Source organism: Cnephaeus nilssonii (assembly GCF_951640355.1).
Source record: "Cnephaeus nilssonii genome assembly, chromosome: 6".
Lineage (NCBI taxonomy): Eukaryota > Metazoa > Chordata > Mammalia > Chiroptera > Vespertilionidae > Cnephaeus > Cnephaeus nilssonii.
The window spans coordinates 14136819-14157546 of record NC_137077.1 but is presented as its reverse complement, the minus strand read 5'-3'; the positions used below and the strand labels follow the sequence as shown (position 1 = coordinate 14157546).

General features: G+C 37.7%; 1 protein-coding gene across 3 annotated transcripts in view; it reads right to left on the bottom strand.

Moving 5' to 3' along the window:
- Positions 1-995: 995 nt before the first annotated feature.
- The window catches only part of WASHC3 (WASH complex subunit 3), a 42828-nt gene continuing 23095 nt past the window's right edge, over positions 996-20728 (bottom strand). Inside the window, exons 6-7 of one of the 3 annotated variants that reach the window (XM_079774779.1) lie at positions 9342-9406; positions 996-1537 (exon numbers count right to left, since the gene is read on the bottom strand). In XM_079774779.1, the coding sequence (XP_079630905.1) occupies positions 1453-1537; positions 9342-9406 (150 nt within the window). In that variant the 3' untranslated portion in view covers positions 996-1452. The remainder of the gene's footprint in view (positions 1538-9341; positions 9407-20728) is intronic. The other 2 variants (XM_079774778.1, XM_079774777.1) reach the window with 2 other exon arrangements.

Sequence of the window (20728 nt, the reverse complement as noted above, 5' to 3'; positions counted from 1 at the left end):
GACAGAGGGTCCAGCCTGTAGTCCTTCTGGTAAACAATCCTGGGAAGCACTTGCTCATTTTCAAGGTGGTGCTATGGTCCTTGGACCACGTCCCAAGCTCCCCAATGGCAATCTGGATAAGACACCTTTGTATGGGTTTTCCCCCTCTTACACTCTCTGTTCTCTTCCTTTTGCTTCCTGGGATCACCTCACAAATGACTTACATACACTCAAGTCCTTTTTCAGGGTCTACTTTCAGGTGGCCTAAACTAAAATGAGCACCATTAATCAAATGTATTTATGTATCTTTCCATGTAAGTGTAGGTGGTTCTTCATATCTGTAGATTCACCATTTGTGAATTCAACCAACAGTGAATTGAAAGTATTTTGTGAAAATGTTGCACTACTGCTGACATGTACTATGTAGTTAGGCTTATGATAGCTGCGTCTGCATTGAACATGTGTAGACTTCTTTTTCCTTGTCACTAGGCTCTAAACAACACAGTATAATAACCATTTACATAGCGTTTACATTGTATTAGGCATTTAAAGTAATCTAGATATGATTTAAAGTGTACAAAAGGATGTGTATAGGTTATTTGCAAATATTTTGTCATTTTATATGAGGGACTTGAGCATCCACAGATTTTGGTACCCATGGGGGTTCCCAGAACCAATTCCCCACAGATACCAAGAGTCAACTATATTTTACAGATTTTCTAGATTGTGTGCAAATAATTATTCTTAAAGAATAATTATTTGGTGAGGACATTTTAAACCTGTGCAAATTGAATATATTTTTTCTGTTTAGGCAGTAAAAGAGCTGATGATAATGATGCTTGCTCACTATGAACCACATTGAAACTACCTTTGATTCAATTTCTATCTGATAACAAATATAATACGAATATCTAACTTTGATGGTATATGAACTTATGGCCAAGAGTCGAAAAACACTATAAGCTAATAAATACCACCAATAAGTTCCATATTCATACTATATATGATATATAAGCTTTAATTTGTCACATAAAACTTCAATATTACTTTCTGCCAGAAATTTAGCAACTCTTATGATACAAATGCACATAATACTTTCATGCTAAAAGTCACAAAAACTGAATAATTCACTCAGCCAAATTCACTTTTTTTTTGCAGTCTATTTTTGATCACTAATCTCACATTGATTTTATGTTAAATGCTCATTACATCTCTGCAATATTCCATCTTAGTATTGGTAGCACTAATTTAACTTTTTTAGGTTATTTTCCAGTTCAGGGCTCTTAATTGGTAACAAAATATACTGCCAGGTTATAAATGCTTTATTATTATTACAATTTTAGCACTGAAGAAGCTTGGTGGTGAATATCTGGCCATTTGATGTTGTTTTGACAAAGAGTTCAAGTTCAGACTCTCTGATAGAACGTAAAGTACGTCTACACGTGTTATCTGTAATTATTATCAAAGTTAATCTTAGTCACTAAAAGAGGATTCACTATCTGAACTTTCTTCTGCATTTTTTTCACCTTCTCCATCAGGCACTGGAGCATCTGGCCTCCTGAAAGAGAAGGAAAACATTTTTAAATTTTTTTCCAGTTGAAAAAAGCACTTACTCATTGTAAATTAGGTTCATCCTAGAATATTGCTGCTAATAAATCTGCCAAGTCTGCGTCTTTAACTGAGAGAGACTCCCACTCGCCACCGCAGCGCGCTCTCCCTGGCGTCTCCAGCATTGTGGGGATTAAGTGCCTTTCCTGTGTGGGCCGTGGCACTGTCTTCTCTTGCCAGTGCTTACAGAGTGTGCTGCTTCAGCACTTTATGCTTCTCGTTGCCATGGAGATCAGCTATAGACAGAGATGCGATCAGGGGAGACTGGCAGGACCACTGCCACAGCCGGGCAGCCTCCAAGTGCCCTGAAGTACAGAGAAAGAAAAGCCAGCAGTGGAAAGAAAGGGAAAAATCTTCATGCTCAGGAAAGCTGCAGGGAGAAATGTTTTAAGTGGAAGAGAGTTCAAGAGTGGCTATTCAGAAACACAGGCAATATAGAAAATCTGTGGGGACAAAGGTTCTTCATTGTATTGAATGTTTTCACTTTGTGCAACATGGAGATGTGAAAATGAACTCCAACTCTGCAAGGCTGTGCTATAATAAAACAAAATAAAATTTAATACTGTCATTAAAACTGACAACTAGATAGGCTCCACCATGCTTGTCAGTAAACCATTCAGTTCACCTGGGAGCACTATCACTCAGCCTGTGTCCCTGCTACCAAGAAGGAGAATTAAGCGAGGAAAGTATACTTTTGGGGAAACTAAAAGAGAAAGGAGGAATAATACAGCTGCTCTGTCCTAATAATTAAAATCTACCACTTATGTCTCCCTCAGCCCCTTGATTCTTATTAAAGATTGGGAATACCAACAAATACAACTCTTCTTTGTCAGACATATAACTACTATGCATAGTTCATTATTTACTATTATTTACTCTTATTAAAAATTATGGTTGAGTTTTCTCTTATATTTTTAATATCATACCTGGCAAATTACAAAACAGAACAAGTACTGGCACTGCTTTCTAGTCGTCACATATAAACCCGTTCAATTTTAGATTATGCCTAAGAGGAAATCACATGCCCTCAATACAGTACAACGTTAATGCTGGCCACGGCATTTCTAGGTGTTGACTGATGCTCTGTCTGCCTAAAATACTAACATAGGACCACAGTCTTCTTCACTACCCATAGAAGCAAGAACTCTAGAAGCAGTGGGCGTGAATACCAGGCACATTTTCCCAGTAAGTTTCTCTTTGCTCTATAGTTGATTTCTTATTGTCTTCACTTTGTTTAAAAAGGAAAAAATTGCCAGAGGGAATTATCTGATTATTACATCAAATTACATTAGTATCTATGGCAACTCAAACAAATAAAACAATGTACACAACTCCCCTAAAATAAATGCTGCTTAAGAGAAGGGTAAAAGTAGCTTAGGTCTAGAAGAGAATGAAACAATCAAATTAATTGATTTATGTGTGTAACCTCTTTTTGATATATATATATATATAATGCTGTATGGCATAGTGGTTACGAACAAAGACTATGAAGTCAGACTGACTGAGTTCAAATCCCAGCCTTGCTACTTACTTGTTAGGCAACTTTGGGGAAGCTATTCAACCACTCTGTACCCAACTAACTGGATTGTTGTGTTATTAAAATAAATCACTAAATGTAAAGTATATTGAATAGTATCTGGCATATAGTAAATATATTAAATGTTATTTTCTATTATTTTTATTATAGAATTATTATTATTCTAATCATTATCATGTGTCTACTATTTGCCAGGAACTCTGGTAGGTGCCAGAGATACAGAGATGAAAACCAAACAGTTCCTGTCCTGTATAAGCTGATATTTCCAGGGGGAGATAGAAATGCAATCAATTATTGTTATACAGTGTGATATACACAAACACAGTTGTATGAGCAACACGTGTGAAAAGAAAAGTAAATCACTCTACTAGGGTTGGTTAGAGAAAACTCCAGAGAGATGAAGACACTTGTGAAGGGTTTTAGGATGTGAGTAGGAGTTTGTCAGAAACAAAAAATGTGGGAATAAGTGGGGATGAGAATCTGAGTAAAGAGAAAAAATGGGAATGGTATGATGCTACATTAGGAAGCTGGAAGTCATTCAGTAGCTAGAGGGTAGGGTGTATTGTGATGCAAAAGTAGATGACATCAGATAATTTGGCAGGAGTAATAGGTGAAGGATGGAGAAAAGTTATATAAATAAGTTTTTGCTGCAATTCCACAATTTTGGGATTCTTACATAGTCCTTTATTTCACATTCACGTTGTTATATAATAACTAGAAGCCCGGTGCACGAAATTCGTGCACTGAGGGGGGTTGTCCCTCAGCCCAGCCTGTACCCTCTCCAATCTGGGACTCCTGGAGGGATGTCCGACTGCCCGTTTAGGCCCGATCCCACCAGGATCGGGCCTAAACGGGCAGTCGGACATCCCTCTCACAATCCAGGACTGCTGGCTCCCAACTGCTTGTCTGCCTGCCTTCCTGATTGCCCATAACCGCTTCTGCCTGCCAGCCTGATCACCCCCCAACCACTCCGCTGCCAGCCTGGTTGATGCTTAACTGCTCCCCTGCCAGCCTGTTTGCCCCCAACTTCCCTCCTCTGCCAGCCTGGTCACCCCTAACTGCCCTCTCCTGCAGGGTTGATCACCTCCAACTGCCCTCCCTTGCAAGCCTGGTCCCTCTCAACTGCCCTCCCTTGCAGGCCTGGTCCCTCACAACTGCCCTCCCCTGCTGGCCATCTTATAGTGGCCATCTTGTGTCCACATGGGGGCAGGATCTTTGACCACATGGGGGCAGCTATATTGTGTGTTGCAGTGATGATCAATCTGTATATTACTCTTTTATTAGATAGGATAGAGGCCTGGTGCACGGGTGGGGGCCAGCTGGTTTGCCCTGAAGGGTGTCCCGGATCAGGGTGGGGTTCCCTTGGGGCGTGGGGCAGCCTGAGCAAGGGGTCTGTGGTGGTTTGCAGTCCAGCCACGCCCCCTGGCAACCCAAGCGGAGGCCTGGTATCTGGAATTTATTTTCCTTCTACAATTGAAACTTTGTAGCCTGGAGCGGAGCCAAGCCTCCTGCTGCTCCATCTGGGGCGGCAGCCATTTCTGTGGCAGTTAATTCACCTTCTACAATTGAAACTTTGTAGCCTTAAGTGGGTGAGCCCGGCCAGGGTGTGCGGAAAGCTTTGCTTCCCCTGTTGCCGCCGGCAACCCTGGCCTGCTCTCTCAAGCTCCATTCTGTCGCCATTTGTTTGAATTTGTTTACCTTCTATAATTGAAACTTTGTAGCTTGAGTGGAGGCTTAGGCCTACAACAGCTATGGGAAAGCTTGGCTTGCTCTGTTACCTGGGAAACCTTGCTCTCTGTGGCTGTAGCCATCTTGGATGGGGGTTAATTTGCATACTCGCCCTGATTGGCTGGTGGGCGTGGCTTATGTAGCGGAGTGATGGTTAATTTGCATATTACCATTTTATTAGAGAGGATCACCACTATCTCCAGAACTCTCTTCATCCTGCAAAACTGAAACTCTATATTCATCCTCTCTAATAAAGAAGGAATATGCTAACTGACCATCACACCTTCACAAAGATGGTGGCGCCCACAGCCAATGAGGGAATATGTTAATTGACTGCCATGCCCTCAAAGATGGCTGTGCCAAGAGCCACAAGATGGCGGTGCCATCCCCTCAGCCCTGCTAGGGTGGCAGGCACAAAGCACAGCTGGGCCCACCCCCAGGCGGATCTGGCTGCTCCGCATGCCTGCCTCCGGAGCCCCCCAGTTCCCTCAGCCTCCCAGTAGCCCAAGACCGGCCTGAGGTACAGGCAAGACTCAGATCTCGGCTGCCCAGCCGCCCAAGGCCTCCTGAGGCTCAGGTAACCAGGGCCAGCTGAGGCTTGCACTGCCGGCAGTGGCAGCAGCAGAGGTGTGATGGGGGCGTTGCCTTTCCCTGATCAACGGGTCACCTCCCGCCCCTGAGGGCTCCTGGACTGTGAGAGGGGGCAGGCTAGGCTGAGGTATCCCCACTCCAGTACATGAATTTTCATGCACCAGGCCTCTAGTTAAGTAATAACTCCCCTACACTCTTTCCCTCCAGGCTTTGGCAACTACTATTCTATCTTCTGTCTTTCAATTTGACTATTCTAAGTGGAATCATAAAGTGTTTGTCATTTTGTGACTGGCTTATTTCATTTATCATAACGGAAGGTTGATCTATGTTATAGCATGTATCAGAATTTCCTTCCTTTTTAAGGCTGAATAATACTCCATTGTGTGCACATAGTACATTTTGTTTAACCAAAATGGGCATTTGGGTTGTTTCCACCTTTGGGCTACTGTGAATAATGCTACTATGAACATGGGTATACAAATACAGGGTGGGGCAAAAGTAGGTTTAAGTTGTTCATATGGCAAATAATATAATAATCAATAAATAATAATACAAGAATAAACTCTGTGTTTTACGTACTTACAACTATAAACCTACTTTTGCCCCACCCTGTATATGTTTTGACTTCTTGCTTCCACTTTTGAGTATATGCTCAGAAGTGGAACTGCCAGATTACATGGTAATTCTAGGGTAAATTTTTTTGAGGCACTGCCAGACTGTTTTCCACAGTGGCTATACTATTTATACACAGTACATAAGTGTTTCCAATTTCTTCATTTCCTTGCCAAAACTTGTATTGTTTGTCTTCATTCATTTTTTAAAATTGAGATATAACTGATATATAACATTATATTAGTTTTAGGTATATAACACATTTTGTTATTTGTATATATTGTGAAACCATCACGTATTAATTCTAGTTGACGTCCACCCCCATATAAAACTTCAAAAATTTTTTCTTTTTATGAGAACTTTAAAGATCTACTCTCGCCCGGCTGGTGTGTCTCAGTTGGTTGAGCTCTTTCACATATCTTTTTATTTCAGTGGCATTGGAAACTAACAGGACTGACTATTGGTTATATACAACTATTGTTATTTTTGAAAACTTGGATTTTTAAAGATAATCACTTAAAAATACCATTTATTTGGTAATTACCAGGCATTTACTTCAGTTTCATAGACTTCCTAAAATTCAGTGATAGACATTTTTCTAGGAAAATAGGCAGGCTCTCTTCTCCTTTAGCATGTTACACTGCTTTAGTTTAAAATTATGTCCTCTTAGCTACTGAAATTTTATACATAATCAAATAACAATGTATTTTCTGATCAGTATTTATTTCAGCTTTGCTCTTTGCTCAGTACAGATTATCTTGACTATTTTTTCTAACAGTTATATGAGTCTGTCTTACTATCTGAGGCTAATAAAAAAAGTGTAGTTTATATTTTAAAAGAAAAAAGAAAACAGAATAATCTTTCACGGAAAGTTCTTGGCCGAGGCTTACTATGTACCTAAGATTCTAAATAAAAGTACACGCTTCACTTGGGTGGCACATTTTTCTCTCCTTCATCAGCCAAGAGCTTTCTTCCAGTGTGAGCTCCTTAACTTTTAGGTAAACATGATCCCCCAAGCGCCAGAATTCCTCTTTAACAAGGCAGTTGATTCCACTTCTCATATCTGGCTAAGTGTCGTTGGAGCTGGTCTAGTAGTGGTGGTGACAGGTTATAGTGAGTCACCCCCACTCCAACCAGTGCCCCTTGTGACCAATGGCCTGGACTTATGAGGTAATGGGTCAGAATTCCGGCTCCAGGCTGTGGTTGAGGAGCAGCTTTCGTGTAAGACGATGTTTTAACTGTTACTGGAATTCTACCCTAAAACTTGGCACCGCTTTGCAACCAAATGTTTCTTAACATTTAAAGACAATGACATACCCTCAAATTTGCTAAGTGAGATATACCAAGGAAGGATTGGGGGTACTGGGAGTTCTCCCCTCGGTAGTCATCCATGAACTTCTTCGGGTAGTGATACCTAAATGGAATCTTGGAGAATATGAACTTAGCCAGGCCAATAAGATGGGGGAAGGAAGTTCCATGGAGAAGAAAGAAAACATTCAAAGACACCAAAAGGGAATAGGAAAATGATACAATCAGAGAAGAGCCAGTAGTGCGCTACAGCTACACGAGAGAGGTGGTGTGGAACAGTGGCAAGAAATGAAGCTCGAGTGAGAATCTGGGTCTTGATGACAAAAGCATTTAAATGTAATTCTAGTGTTAGACTACATGCTGAAGGTAATGGAGGGTCACAAAAGGATTTGAAGCAAGAATGAAATATTAACAGAAACACTCAAGCTTTAGTGACAGATTAAAAGAGAAATGGGAAACCAATCAGGAGCTACTATAATAATTCAGGTGAGAAATGATGAGAGTTTGAACTAAGCAGCGATGAGCACGGAGGTATGTAGTCAGATGTAAGGGATATTAAAAATGAGTCTATCGTAGTGACTGACAGTGAGGGGTAGGGAAGAGGGCACAATCAAGGATGACTTTCAAGTTGCTAATGTGGGTAGCTGGTCAAGTAAAGGATTATGAAGGTTTAGTCTGGGCAAGGGATAACGTAAAGCCAATAGGAGGTAAAAGGAGTGGAGAGCCAGCATCTGTTGATGCTTGTAGGGCTGCTAGTTTTCTATTTATTACATTTTCTCTAGAGAGAAAAAAAATCAGCCTTTTAAGTCCTTTTAGCTTTCTACTGTATATTTCGTCTACTGTGTATTTCCAGAAGCAAAAAGGAGGCCATGGTCAATGTTGAATATATTTATAACATATATGTCAATGAGTACCAAAATGGATTGGACCCCTACGTTCAAGTCACATTCTAAAATATGTCACAATCCATCTGCTTTTAAAGTGTGTGTCAGAAAGAATTTCCAGAACAAATGTCAAATATCCTGGAGATGCCTTAGTTCAAATTACCAATCTATGCCATTGGACTTCAGTTACTTGGATATATACTAAATGTAGATACATGTTGGAAATCAGTTCTTGTAGACTTAAAAAATTCTTAAATTTCATATTTTGGTAGATAAAATATGAAAAAAGACTGTTTTATGGTGTTTCACATGCAAAATGAACAGTTCCTTGAAGGGCTGAGAGCCAAGAAAAATAACAAAGCAGTATATTGCTAGTAGAATAAAAATGCCTGGAACACACAGCTAAATACATTTGGGTGGACCAAAATCCCAAACTGGAAAGACTTTTTACAAGTATCCAGATACTTGCAAAACAGACTACTTCTGAATAATCCATTAAGATATATATTTATCCAGGATGAGCTATGTAGCTAGGTTTGCTTGGATGAAATAAATTATTGACAAATTTCTGAGCCACATATTTACAGCATTTCTCAAAAATATTTTATAAAACTCACAAAAACTGATATCTAGTTCCATAATAACCATTAATGTGGACCTAGAGTGACTTTACCCTATTTATTTCTCAATCTGGCTCAACTTAAGATCTTGGTAGAGTAAATTTCCTATATACTAAGGTATTAAACAAAAATCTGGTAGATAATTTAAAAAGAGAAAGAAAGAAAAAGGTAGCATGGAGAGAAAAACACCACTGCTTCTTGAGGACACTACTGTTGTGCAACAAAACTGCCATCAAATTCCATCTCTCTGGATATACAGACTTATCACTGATCTACTATAACTGCCCTTAAAAGTGCAAAGGCTGGTTTTAACAGCATAGGATAGATTTTTCATTTTTGTAACACTATTTATGAATGTAGTTCCCTCAACTATAAAATATTGTATAGGAAAAATATATAGAGTTTGAAATCTTTTTATTATAACTGATAAATTCAACATCTCGGCGGTAATACCATATTAGAAGAATTACTTACTCGAGAAGATCTGGGTCTAGTCCTTCTGATATCATTTTGTTTCTTATTGCCATCACTGGGACACCCTAAGCAAAGGACACAATATAATAATTCAATGATTAAAAATGCCTCCTTCATAAAAACAGAAAAATAGACCAATGGATCGAACTGAGAGCCTAGAAATAAAGCCCAAGCATAAATAGTCAACTAATATTTGACAAAGGGGCCAAGATTACTCAATAGAGAAAAGAAATTTTCTTCAATAAATGGTTCTGGGAAAATGGGAGTATAAAAGAATGAAACTCAATATGAGGAGTCTTTAGAGTTATATCTCTCAGAGAAATGCTACAGATCTTGACAAATTAAGTTCAAATCATTGTTAACTATAATCCTCATTTCTAAAATAGGAAATATGCCCAGCCAGTGTGGCTCAGTGGTTGAGCATCTACCTATGAACCAGGAGGTCTCAGTTCGATTCCCAATCAGGGCACATGCCTGCGTTGTGGGCTCAATCCCCAGTGGGGGTGCCATGCAGGAGGCAGCTGATCAATGATTCTTTCTCATCATTGATATTTCTATTTCTCTCCCTCTCCCTTTCTAAAGTCAATAAAAATATATTTGAAAAAAATAAATAAAATAAGGAAATATATTAAAATTTTATGTTATTTTTTAAAATATATCTTATTGATTTTAGAGAGGAAGGGAGAGAAACATCAATGATGAGAGAGAATCATTGATTGGCTGCCTCTTGCACACCCCCTACTGGGGATCGAGCCCGCAACCCAGGCATGTGCCCTTAGCCGGAATCGAAGCCGGGACCCTTCAGTCTGTAGGCCGATGCTCTATCCATTGAGCCAAACCAGCTAGGGCTAAAATTTTAAATATTCACTTTTTTTTTTTTCATGTATAGGGCGTAATGTCACAGGAAGGTCATAGTATCCAGCCACCTGTGAGGAGTAAGCCCAAGTCACTGTTGGATGTGTTATACACAAAGCCATTCTTCAGGCACTCTGCTCTCTTTACACCCATTAATTATTTAGTTTAAAAAAAATGTCCAGAAAAGATGCCTTCTACAACCACATCCCTTATTTTGGCTTTGGAGGAAGAGGAAGTCCACGTTCCCTACAGCTTGCTAGGCTAAAGGAGGATAGGAAAGCAAAGGCTTCCGTTCAGGTTTGCAGGTTTCCAGGAACACTCTCTCTCCTGAGTGGCAGCAAAGGCAAGGCTGTCATTTGTAGGCCCATTTACACATTTATATTCAGAACTGTTATGTTTAATTTTATAAATTAGTAAAAATTAATCTGTTAAGACTTGGCTAAAATGAACACCGAAATGCATCCTAAATATTAGATGGATGAAAATAAATAGCACCATCACAAAGTTATCTTCAAAAACATACTCCTGAAAGTAATACTGTTTCATGGGGGCAATCTTCAAGATATTCTGCAAATGACAAAGAAGGCAGAAGATAAAACCCTGGGCTCCTTGTTTGCTTATACAATAAATGAAATACAGAAAAGTAAAAGTTGCTTAAGGGCATTCATTCCATGTTAACAGACTCTTACATTTGGGATACAGTAAGCATGAGAATAAAACTTGCACCATTTTTAAAATATAGGTGTCCCAAAAATGTGTACACACACTTTGAATAATTATAAAGGCAATGTTTATTAAAATACATTTTCAAAATTGAGCTGTTAAAATATCCATTTTTTGGATACCCTATATATTACCTAGAATTAAGACTTCTGAGATTTTTAAATAAAGTATGCCTAATAATCACTTGATAATAAAATTTATATAATAGTAGAGGAGAAAGCTGTCTACTTGAATGACAAGGGTGGGAATTTTATTTGATAATTACATGCCATTCAACTATTCAGTATAACAGCGAAAGTTAGAAGTTTGAAACAGTTCAAAGAAGAAAACACTGAAGTGCTAAGGAGAATAGGAAAAGAGAGCAGAGTTAACATCATACTTCTTTAAAAAGTTTCTGTTAACTACAGTTTGATGGTATAAGGTCTTTCTACAAATTCAACTGTGATTTACTTATTACTAGTGGCCTGGTGCATGAAATTTGTGCATGGGAGGGGTGTCCCTCAGCCTGGCCTGCACTCTCTCCATTCTGGGACATCCCTCTCACAATCCGGCACCACTGGCTTCTAACTGCTCACCTGTCTGCCTACCTGATCGCCCCTAACCACTCTGCCTGCCAGCCTGCTAGCCCCCAATTGCCCCCCCACTGGCCTTCTTTCCCCCAACTGCCCCCCCTGCCACCCAACTGCCCCCCCTGCCAGCCTGCTCACCCCCAACTGTCCCTCCTGTTGGCCTGATTGCCCCCAACTGCCTCCCCCTGCCTCCTGCTTGCCCCCAATTGCCCCCCCACCAGCCTGCTCACCCTGCCAGCCTGCTTGCCCCCAACTGCCCCCTCCCCCTTGCTGGCCTGATCACCTCCAACTGCTTTCCCCTCCTGGCCTGAGCACCCCTAACCGCCTCTGCCTCCGCCCCGCCACCATGGCTTTGTCCAGAAGGACATCCAGAAGGTCTCCCGGTCTAATTAGCATATTACCCTTTTATCAGTATAGATACTTTAGCATAATCCACTGGAAAGCATTAAAAAGGTTATACAAAATTACAAAGCTGAGAAAACAGAAGGGAGAAGAAATGAGGTTGAAAAATCTTTCCTAAAATATAGCAAAGAAAGTGTTGTAGGGTGGGATGAGGGGAGATGGTAACTGGTAAGGGAGGAATAGGGAACAGGGAAGTTGGTGGAATTAACTAAGCTCCCATTTTAACTTTAGTTTCATGGGATTGGTTATAGTATAAGAATAATAGCCCTAACCGGTTTGACTCAGCGGATAGAGCATCAGCCTTCGGACTGAAGGGTCACAGGTTCGATTCCGGTCAAGGGCATGTACCTTAGTTATGGGCACATCCTCAGTGGGGGGTGTGCAGGAGGCAGCTGATTGATGTTTCTCTCTCATTGATGTTTCTAATTCTCTATCCCTATCCCTTCCTCTCTGTAAAAAAATCAATAAAATATATTTTAAAAAAAAGAATAATAGTTTTACCCTTAGTTTCTCAAAGCTAACTGCAGCAAAATAATACAAATATTACATTATCAAAATTTGGTGAGTCTTCAGTCATTTCTGTATATGAATATTGATAAAAGAAAATACACATAACTTATCTTACTCTATTAGAGACTTTACCATTATCATCAGCTTAATACAAATATCACGAAGCTTGATAGAAAAATAATTTGGTATATTAGAGAGGATGCATTCCAAAGGGATTTGCTCCTGTTTCTAGTGATGTTGCTTAGAAAATTTGTTTTGCTGTATTCTTCCTTAGAGGTTAAGAAACAGTCTGGTTTGTTAAACATCAAAAAGAAGTGTCCAATTTCTGATCTCCAAGAGACAAGGCTACTGGTGGTCTAAGGAGGACACGACAGACCTCAAGACTAAAGTTTACTGAACTGTGGGATTATTTTTGGCAAGTGATTGTGGCCGTTTGTCCAACCTAAGTAATGAAGAAGAGAGAAGGCAGCCATAAGTCCCATGTTCCAAAAAGCACGTCTGTATTTGCGTCACTGGAGAAAGTGTGCAAAGAAGCCACAGTAATGAAATTATGAAGGCAACACTAATAACTAAATTCTAGTTTCTTATATCACAGTAACTGTTTTGAGGTTACAGGACTGCCAATATTTACATTTATTTGTTATTATGTTAATGAAATCCAAGCTACTAAATTCCTTTATAAGCCATTTTGAAATTTTCCCTAAAGTTTTAGATTAGAAGGGGGAAAAACCCTCTTACTCAATCTAATAGTGATGACTTTCCTTTTGTAAAATAACAAAAAATGCTCCTTACATTTGAGTCTTTTCTCTCGGTTTATGAGCTTGAGTCACAACAATTCAGTTCTGAAAGATGGAAAATATGAAGTTTATGAAGGTTTTTCCCTACTTGCTAAATAGTAAAGAAAAGATCTATTGAGTTGATAGGTGGGTAATACTTTTATTTTCAGGGAGAGGGAATGAGTAGGAGTTGAAAAGATGCTCTGGGTTGGAAAAAGGCAAGAAGTCCACCAATCAGGCTCTTTTTATTTAAATTTTAACTTAGTGGAATGGACTCAATCATTTCTTTGCCTTCTGATTTTCAATAATGCTCTCTTTAAAATATCTATACTGCATTTTATGTGATATTTTATTTTTAAAATGTTTTTATTGATTTTATTTTAGAGAGATAAGAAGGGTGAGAGATAGCAACATTGATGAGAGAGAAACACATCGATTGGCTGCCTCCTGCATGCCCCCTACTGAGGATCCAGCCAGCAAATCTGGCATGTGCTCTGACTGGGAATTGAATTGGTAACCTCTTGGTTCATGGGTCAATGCTCAACCCATGGACTTATGTAATCTTTTAATAAGGTGTTATATGTAGGATAACATTTTCAGATGAACTATTCTATTTAACAGATAATAAATGTTTACTCAATAAACCATAACACAAAAGCAAGTGTATGCTTAATAATCTTTTCTCCTTCTAGAAGCTGTCTGTGAAGGGATACAAAATTAATTTAAATAAATTTCTTAATCACTCTTGAGTGAATATCGCTATCTAAAAAACAGAAAGCTTTATTTTGAAAGACTACAGATTTAGAAAATGACAAACTCTAAAATTATCTCTGATACTGTTGCCTCCAAGGGTCATTAATTTGAACCTAAATATATGGGCAAAAATAAGCTCACAAATCTTGACCGGTTTCTATGGAACTAATAGTAAATTATTCCCTTTTCAGTGATTATTTCAACAGATCAGTTTCATAGGGAGAAAGAATTCTTCACTGGGCATCAGATATCTTTAAAGATGAAGGAGTAAATCATGATAAAATGGATAAAAATTAGACCAGCCCTGACCAGGGCCCCAGGAAGTTGGTAAGGCAGTTATTGTTACTTTATCCATAAAATAAATTCATGTTAGCAGTTCCACCTGTGCCTTTTAGGCATGGGAACTAAGGGTAACCTAAATGCCTATCAAGAAAGCCATTAAAAATTATTTCAAAAAGTTGGAGATGCATTGGTATGCAACTCAAAATATAGCTGCATCAATTTCCCCATGTGACTTTTCCTCTGGGTGTTCTTGTAACATGATAAATATTAGATGTTAAAGACCAAAAAAGCACATGATGTGTTCTTTGCATTTTGTAGTTACTCAAGTTTTTAAAGAATTTCAAAGTAATTAGATGCTATGGAAGACCAATTTTCCTCCCTTCATTATAATATAAAAGCAACATCTAAAATTGAGAGACTTTCTTTGACAATCTAATTAATGCTATAGCTTCATTAGGAGTACTTTAGCTACATTATAGCTTTGCTAAGCCTCATTTCATTCAACTGATATTTGTTGTTGAAAATATGTGTTGATTAGAATTTTCTAAATTTAATTATTCATTTGTTTTCTAGGAATAGAAACTTTAAAAGAATTTTCATAGCAAATCATTTTGGAATTAGCTAGGTGACTTAAAGTGCAGTAAGTTCAGATGGTGTCTTACTCAGTTTTTGGAAACTCATTTTATATACACGTATTCAAGAGGATTTAAAGAAATATCTCCAAATACAGCAATAAAAGATAAGAATGAAATTCTTAATAATTAATTATAAAGATAATTTTACTGATTGAAACCAAAGAATATTCACGTTTGAACTAGTTTTCCAATATGGTAATGAGTTTGGTGTATTATGAATCACTCATTCAATGTCCTTGTAGATCATGAGTATCTATTTAAAGAGAGATGGCCAGAACTAGGCATTTCCTCTGGCTACAAAACCACAATAAAGGCCCTGAATCTGATAATGTGTCATCAGCACATGGTCTAACCAACTAACTGAATAAAAGTCATTTGTGTATTTGAACTAGGAAAAGAAAAAGAAAAGTTGGGATGCTGTATTATAATTATTCTGAAAACTCCAGTGAGTTGTACTAAGTTCTGGTGATATTTATTTAAATTGCAGCATTAAGGTAAATACAAAAGATGTAGATATCTTCAGGTAGAGGAATATATAATTTTCATTCATTTTCCCAATAAGATATTTTGAAATCTATTTTATTTCCTTTCAAAACATACAGTAAACATATTAGCATTTTCTCCAAATTGTAAAATAATCCTTATTACAAAATTACCTAACTTTCAAATGAAGTTTGTTCTTGCGTCTTACATTGCTGCAATCCATTCAAAGCACATTATCTTCCACACCAGTAGTGCACACCTTGTTATGAATGCTTACACTGAGATCCTTGTCCAAACAGGGTGCTAGAACTCCTTCCTCAAGCAAATGGTGTCTAAGACACGTCTTTCCTCCTGCAGTGAGTCTACTCCCTTACTACAGCTCATTTGCTCCCTGGTCTTTACTTTTCCTTCCATTAACTACCACAATCTTAGCCAAACAAATTTATATTTATGGTGAGATTCACCATACTTCTAAAAAGAGTAAATGTAAGTAAGTAACTACGTAATTTACATTACTAATTTGGAAAATTTTTATGTGAAGTACCTTATTTCTGGCAGAGGTGGGCACTGAGAAATCAAAGTTGGGTAACTAAAACATTATGGTTGGATCAGAGTAAAAGAATTATACCACACATTTCGCAAAGGATAAAATCTGTCATTGTTAGTATATATCTTCAAAAGCTCCCTTATGAACCTTAACAGCAATGTTCCTTTTGTCACAACTTCTAAAGTAAGAGCTAAGAAGCTGTGTAAAGGAGTTGGAATGAAAGATCCAAGTCCAAAGTTAAAAATATTTTTCTGCTAAATTCTCATCTTTGTTGCTTCCCATTTTATATATCATTTAAAGGAAATCCCTATGAATTTTAAAACTACATTAAACTTATCCTCTATAAGTTCTTTCCCCTGTGTTTGTTTGCTTATATTCCTTCTTTTTCTTTCTTTTGTGAGGAGAGATGTACAGAGGTATGATGTTACAGTGAAAAGAAAGATGAAGTAAATTTGACAGTTAGCAAAATAAATAAACTGAAATAATAAATTACATGTTTTGGCTTGAAAGGACTTTTTGACAAACTGTCCTATACATTATCTCCATTATTTTAATTATGACAAAAATATGATATAGAGAATATGTTCCTGAAGAAATATATCCTCTTCAAAAATAATTTGATACTTAAAAAATTGATTTGACAAATTTAACACCCTAAATGAATTACCTTATCAATTATTTTTAAAAGATTATTTTGCATTCTCAATTTTGTTTCACTTACTCTCCCTTTTTAAATTATTTTTAAAATTTATTATTTTTAAATTAATTTTTAATTATCTGATATATTATTAAAAAACAAAGAATTCAAGGGTACAGTAGCTGAATATCCTTCTACGATTCTACTGCAGACTGACATCTGGGTACATCAGCTTGTTGGTGTGTGACAATTCTTCAGCTATGATTGAGAATTCCAAACCCTACTGAGTGAGCTTCACGATTCAAAATACATTTCTCCAGAAACTATAAGCACCATAAATAAAAATAGTTATGGTTAAATAACTAGATCCTGGAAACAAATGAATCACAAGTCAACACTTTCATGGTAGTTGAATGCCACCCGAGGATAACTATAATGAAAAATAAGTGATATCAGTATTAAAATATTCTGAGCCATATGATTATGGCAACAGTGGCGGAAATAGGTAAGAATCAAGGCAGGTACACACAATATTACCAAATGGATACTGATCACCATCTAACTTAGTACCTGCCCAGTACATGCTTCTCCTTCAGTGTTCTAACTTTATCATGCATTAGGAAACAAGAAATCTAAAACCCAAACTTAGCAATCACTGTTTACTGCTCTCGAAGCAAACATATATAAGAAAAATAAAATAGCAAAGAGTAATTTAAAGCAAAACTCCTCAACATTAAACATGTACAGAGTATGATTGGTTCTGAACTCCCTACCTTTCAAAGCAACTTGGGAAGTGTTCAAAGACAGCCAGAATATTGAAAAGTAATAACTGGTAAAACTGGCGTAATTCTTCACACAAGGCTTCCTTAGAAGCTAGTTCATTGACTTTAGCAGAGAATAAGTAATTTTGGTCATTCTTTGCCAACAGTACTAGAAAAAGTTACCTGTTTCTAGATTCTCCAGATGCTCAGGCCATGGCAAAGCACAGCTAACACCTGAGGGGCTCCTGACTGGTGGTCCACTGTCACAGCTTTCTGCCTCAGGAGAAATCTCTATCTAATCCTTGCATTTGACATAAGACAGAATGCCGAGGAAGGAGGTAACTGTGTTTACTTGAGTCCCATTTATCCCAACTCAAAGTTACTACTCATATAGTGTATCACTCTGCTAAGCTTGGTTTCTTTTTTTTTAGTTGTGATCAAATGGACTGGCTGATCATTCAGTTGATGGGAAGAAGAAACTATTTCCCTTTCCAATTTTCAAAGTTAGCAAAATTATGCATTTAATTAGACAAATGTTCATTTGCATCTTTTCATTATCTACATTCACATGTATATAGGAAAACAATCATTTTATATATGGCTTTTATCTTCAATGTGAAACACCACAAAAACTTGTCCCCCCAACCCTGAATGTACTAAAAGAAATACTGACCTTGATATTGATTAATCAATCTTTGGTATTAAAAAGGAAACAAAACACATGTTGACATTATAATATCTACGGAGTTAAAAAATACAAAAAGAAATAACATATAGTTGCTACACTAAATCCATACCTGTGTTTTCCACAGCTATTACTATATATGAACCACTCTTTAAAAATTTTTATTGACTTTTAGAGAGAAGAAGGGAGAGGGAGGGAAGAAGGAGAGAGAGAGAGAGAGAGAGAGAGAGAGAGAGAGAGAGAGAGAGAGAGAGACATCGATTTGTTGTTCCACTTATTTATGCACTCATTGGTTGCTTCTTGTATATGTGCCCTGACCGAAGATTGAACCCACAATCTTGTTCTAACCAAGACAACGCTCTAACCAACTGAGCTACTTGGCCAGGGCTGAACCACTTTGGAACAGTGATGGGGAACTTACCCTGGAGCTCTCTAGAGCTCCCAAACAAGATTTGAAATCCTTTAATTACTCTTACAAAAACTACACCTTATCTAAAGGGCACTTGACTTCATGCCTGATTAGTTTCACAAGGTCCAAGGTATATCACTTCTTGGTGGACATCTTTCATAATCAGTTGGAGACTCTTCCTCCTTAGGTTATGGAAGTCACATTTCCCCAGGCCAGCATGCCCTGCTGGCAACAGATGCATCAGAACCACCAGGACCAAGGAGATTATTCAATTCACATTTGGAGCCAGCCAAAGAAAACAGAGCTTTAAAAAAGCCTAAGTGTCCGAAGAGGCTGTTTTGGCAAATTTGGTTTAAAAAAATACAAGTCATTAGCTTCTTAATGTGGAAGTCGGACTTTTCCAATGCACAATTTATTATTGGCAAAGGATTCACCAAGTCCTGCCAGTAAAAGGGGGAGAATTGTTGGAAAAGTGATCTATGTACACAATTCCAGTTAAGTTATAAAAGCAATATGTAATTTAGTAAAAGCTTGTGCTGCACTATTATGACAACAAGCATTAAATCAATTATCTGCCACATTTGGAACACAACAGTATTACTCACTCAAAAATCTTGTGTAAAACTTGCTTTACAAGGAAAAAAAATCAGAAAATGCCAGCAGGTGTTCCAGGAATATTCATTAATAATGAGATCCAAATCTGGATCAATTAAATAGAGGACAAATCTAGAGATATCATTTTATGTATGAAGAAACTGGTCTTAAAAGGTGACATGACCCAAACATGGCCACACGGGATTGTGTGACAAAGCTGAGAAACTGTATCATGTTGCATACCAGAAGCACAGAGTACAGATCTGGGTGTACTCTTTGACATCCAGATGTCTTACAAAAACAACTCCTTTCTGGAACTGCCCTCACTCATGCCTCACAGAGGGTAGTAATCCGAGAGTGACAGGAAAAGGTATGGAGACCAAAAAACAAGGTACTACTTATTTCTCTGTGAACTGGTACTGGTGACATTTGAAAAATTCTTCTGGCTTATGTCCAAAGGAGCTTATATTAATTAAGCAGTTTTAACAACTTAGGCTCTAAAATTGATTTGCAGGTTCTGTGAGAAATGAGGCGAAGCAAATGTGAAAGCAGGATATTCCAAGGAGATAGCTAGGCCCAGGAAAAGGCAGATTTTGTGGCAGCTCAGGAAGGAAAACAAAAAGATTACAGTGCATGGAAGCCTGAAAGTTTAAAAAAAATCTATATTTGTGATTTGTAGGACTTCCTATGTCTTGCTATATAAACTGAGTGACCACTACATGGGTGGTCAGCTAACTTATATTAACAGAAAAATTAAAATGGCTTGGAAACATTTGTCTACTCTCTGCCCTACTAGAGAGAATAAAATGGTTCTAAACAAAAATTCAGAAAGGAAGCAAGAGAAGTCACCACAAGAGGGTTGAGGGTCTAGTGAGTATTAAGATGCTGAGTTAAAGAACATCACATTTTGGAAAAAGATAAACTCAGCTTAAGTGGAATGATAGGTGTAAGACTCTGGCTATGGAGCAATAACTCATTTTTAAATGATAAAAACATAAAGACAATTAAAAAATGAAAGAAATCCCATTACTGTCTGTAGGAGGTAAGAGGACTTCTGGCACTGTTAACTCAATTTTGAGGGTATAGAAATATTATTTTGGGGATCCTAGAATAGATTTTTATACTGTTGGTATATAGTGATTTTTATTCCCCAGAAAGACAGATGGTTTTTTTGGTTTGTTTTTTAGACCATGCTAATGCTATCTTCCCTTTTGTTAATACAAGCAATCCCCTATTCAGATTGTAGGCTTCTAAAATTCAGCTTTGTTAACATGTAGTACTGTGTACAATGGGTGAGAAACTACTCAAGACCATACCAATAGACAAAGCACAACGCTTTGATGAGTTATGCAGATACTGGTTTTTCTCTACATTAATAACTAAAACAAAATTTTGAGTAGCAGGTAAGCTAGAGAAACTTTAGTCACCTTCTGAGGCCAAGAAAAATTGGGTGTTTTAATAAAAATCTACACTCTTGTTGGGAAAGTGAAACACTTTCCAATATTGTTAAGGCAATTTTTAATGAAGCTACCCTCTAGAATGAACTGGTATTAGGTTACTTCTTATAGGAAATGTTCACATTTGTTTTCGTTTCTATCTATAGCCTATTGAGCCCTGTTTGTTCTCAGTCACACTCAAGGAACTGAACCATCTTCAGAGAATGGACAATTGATTAGAAGACTAATACAGAAAACAGGAAGGCATTTCACCACCTGGCAGTACAGAGATACAAAGCTATCTAGGTTCTTCCCATGTCAGTGGCAGAA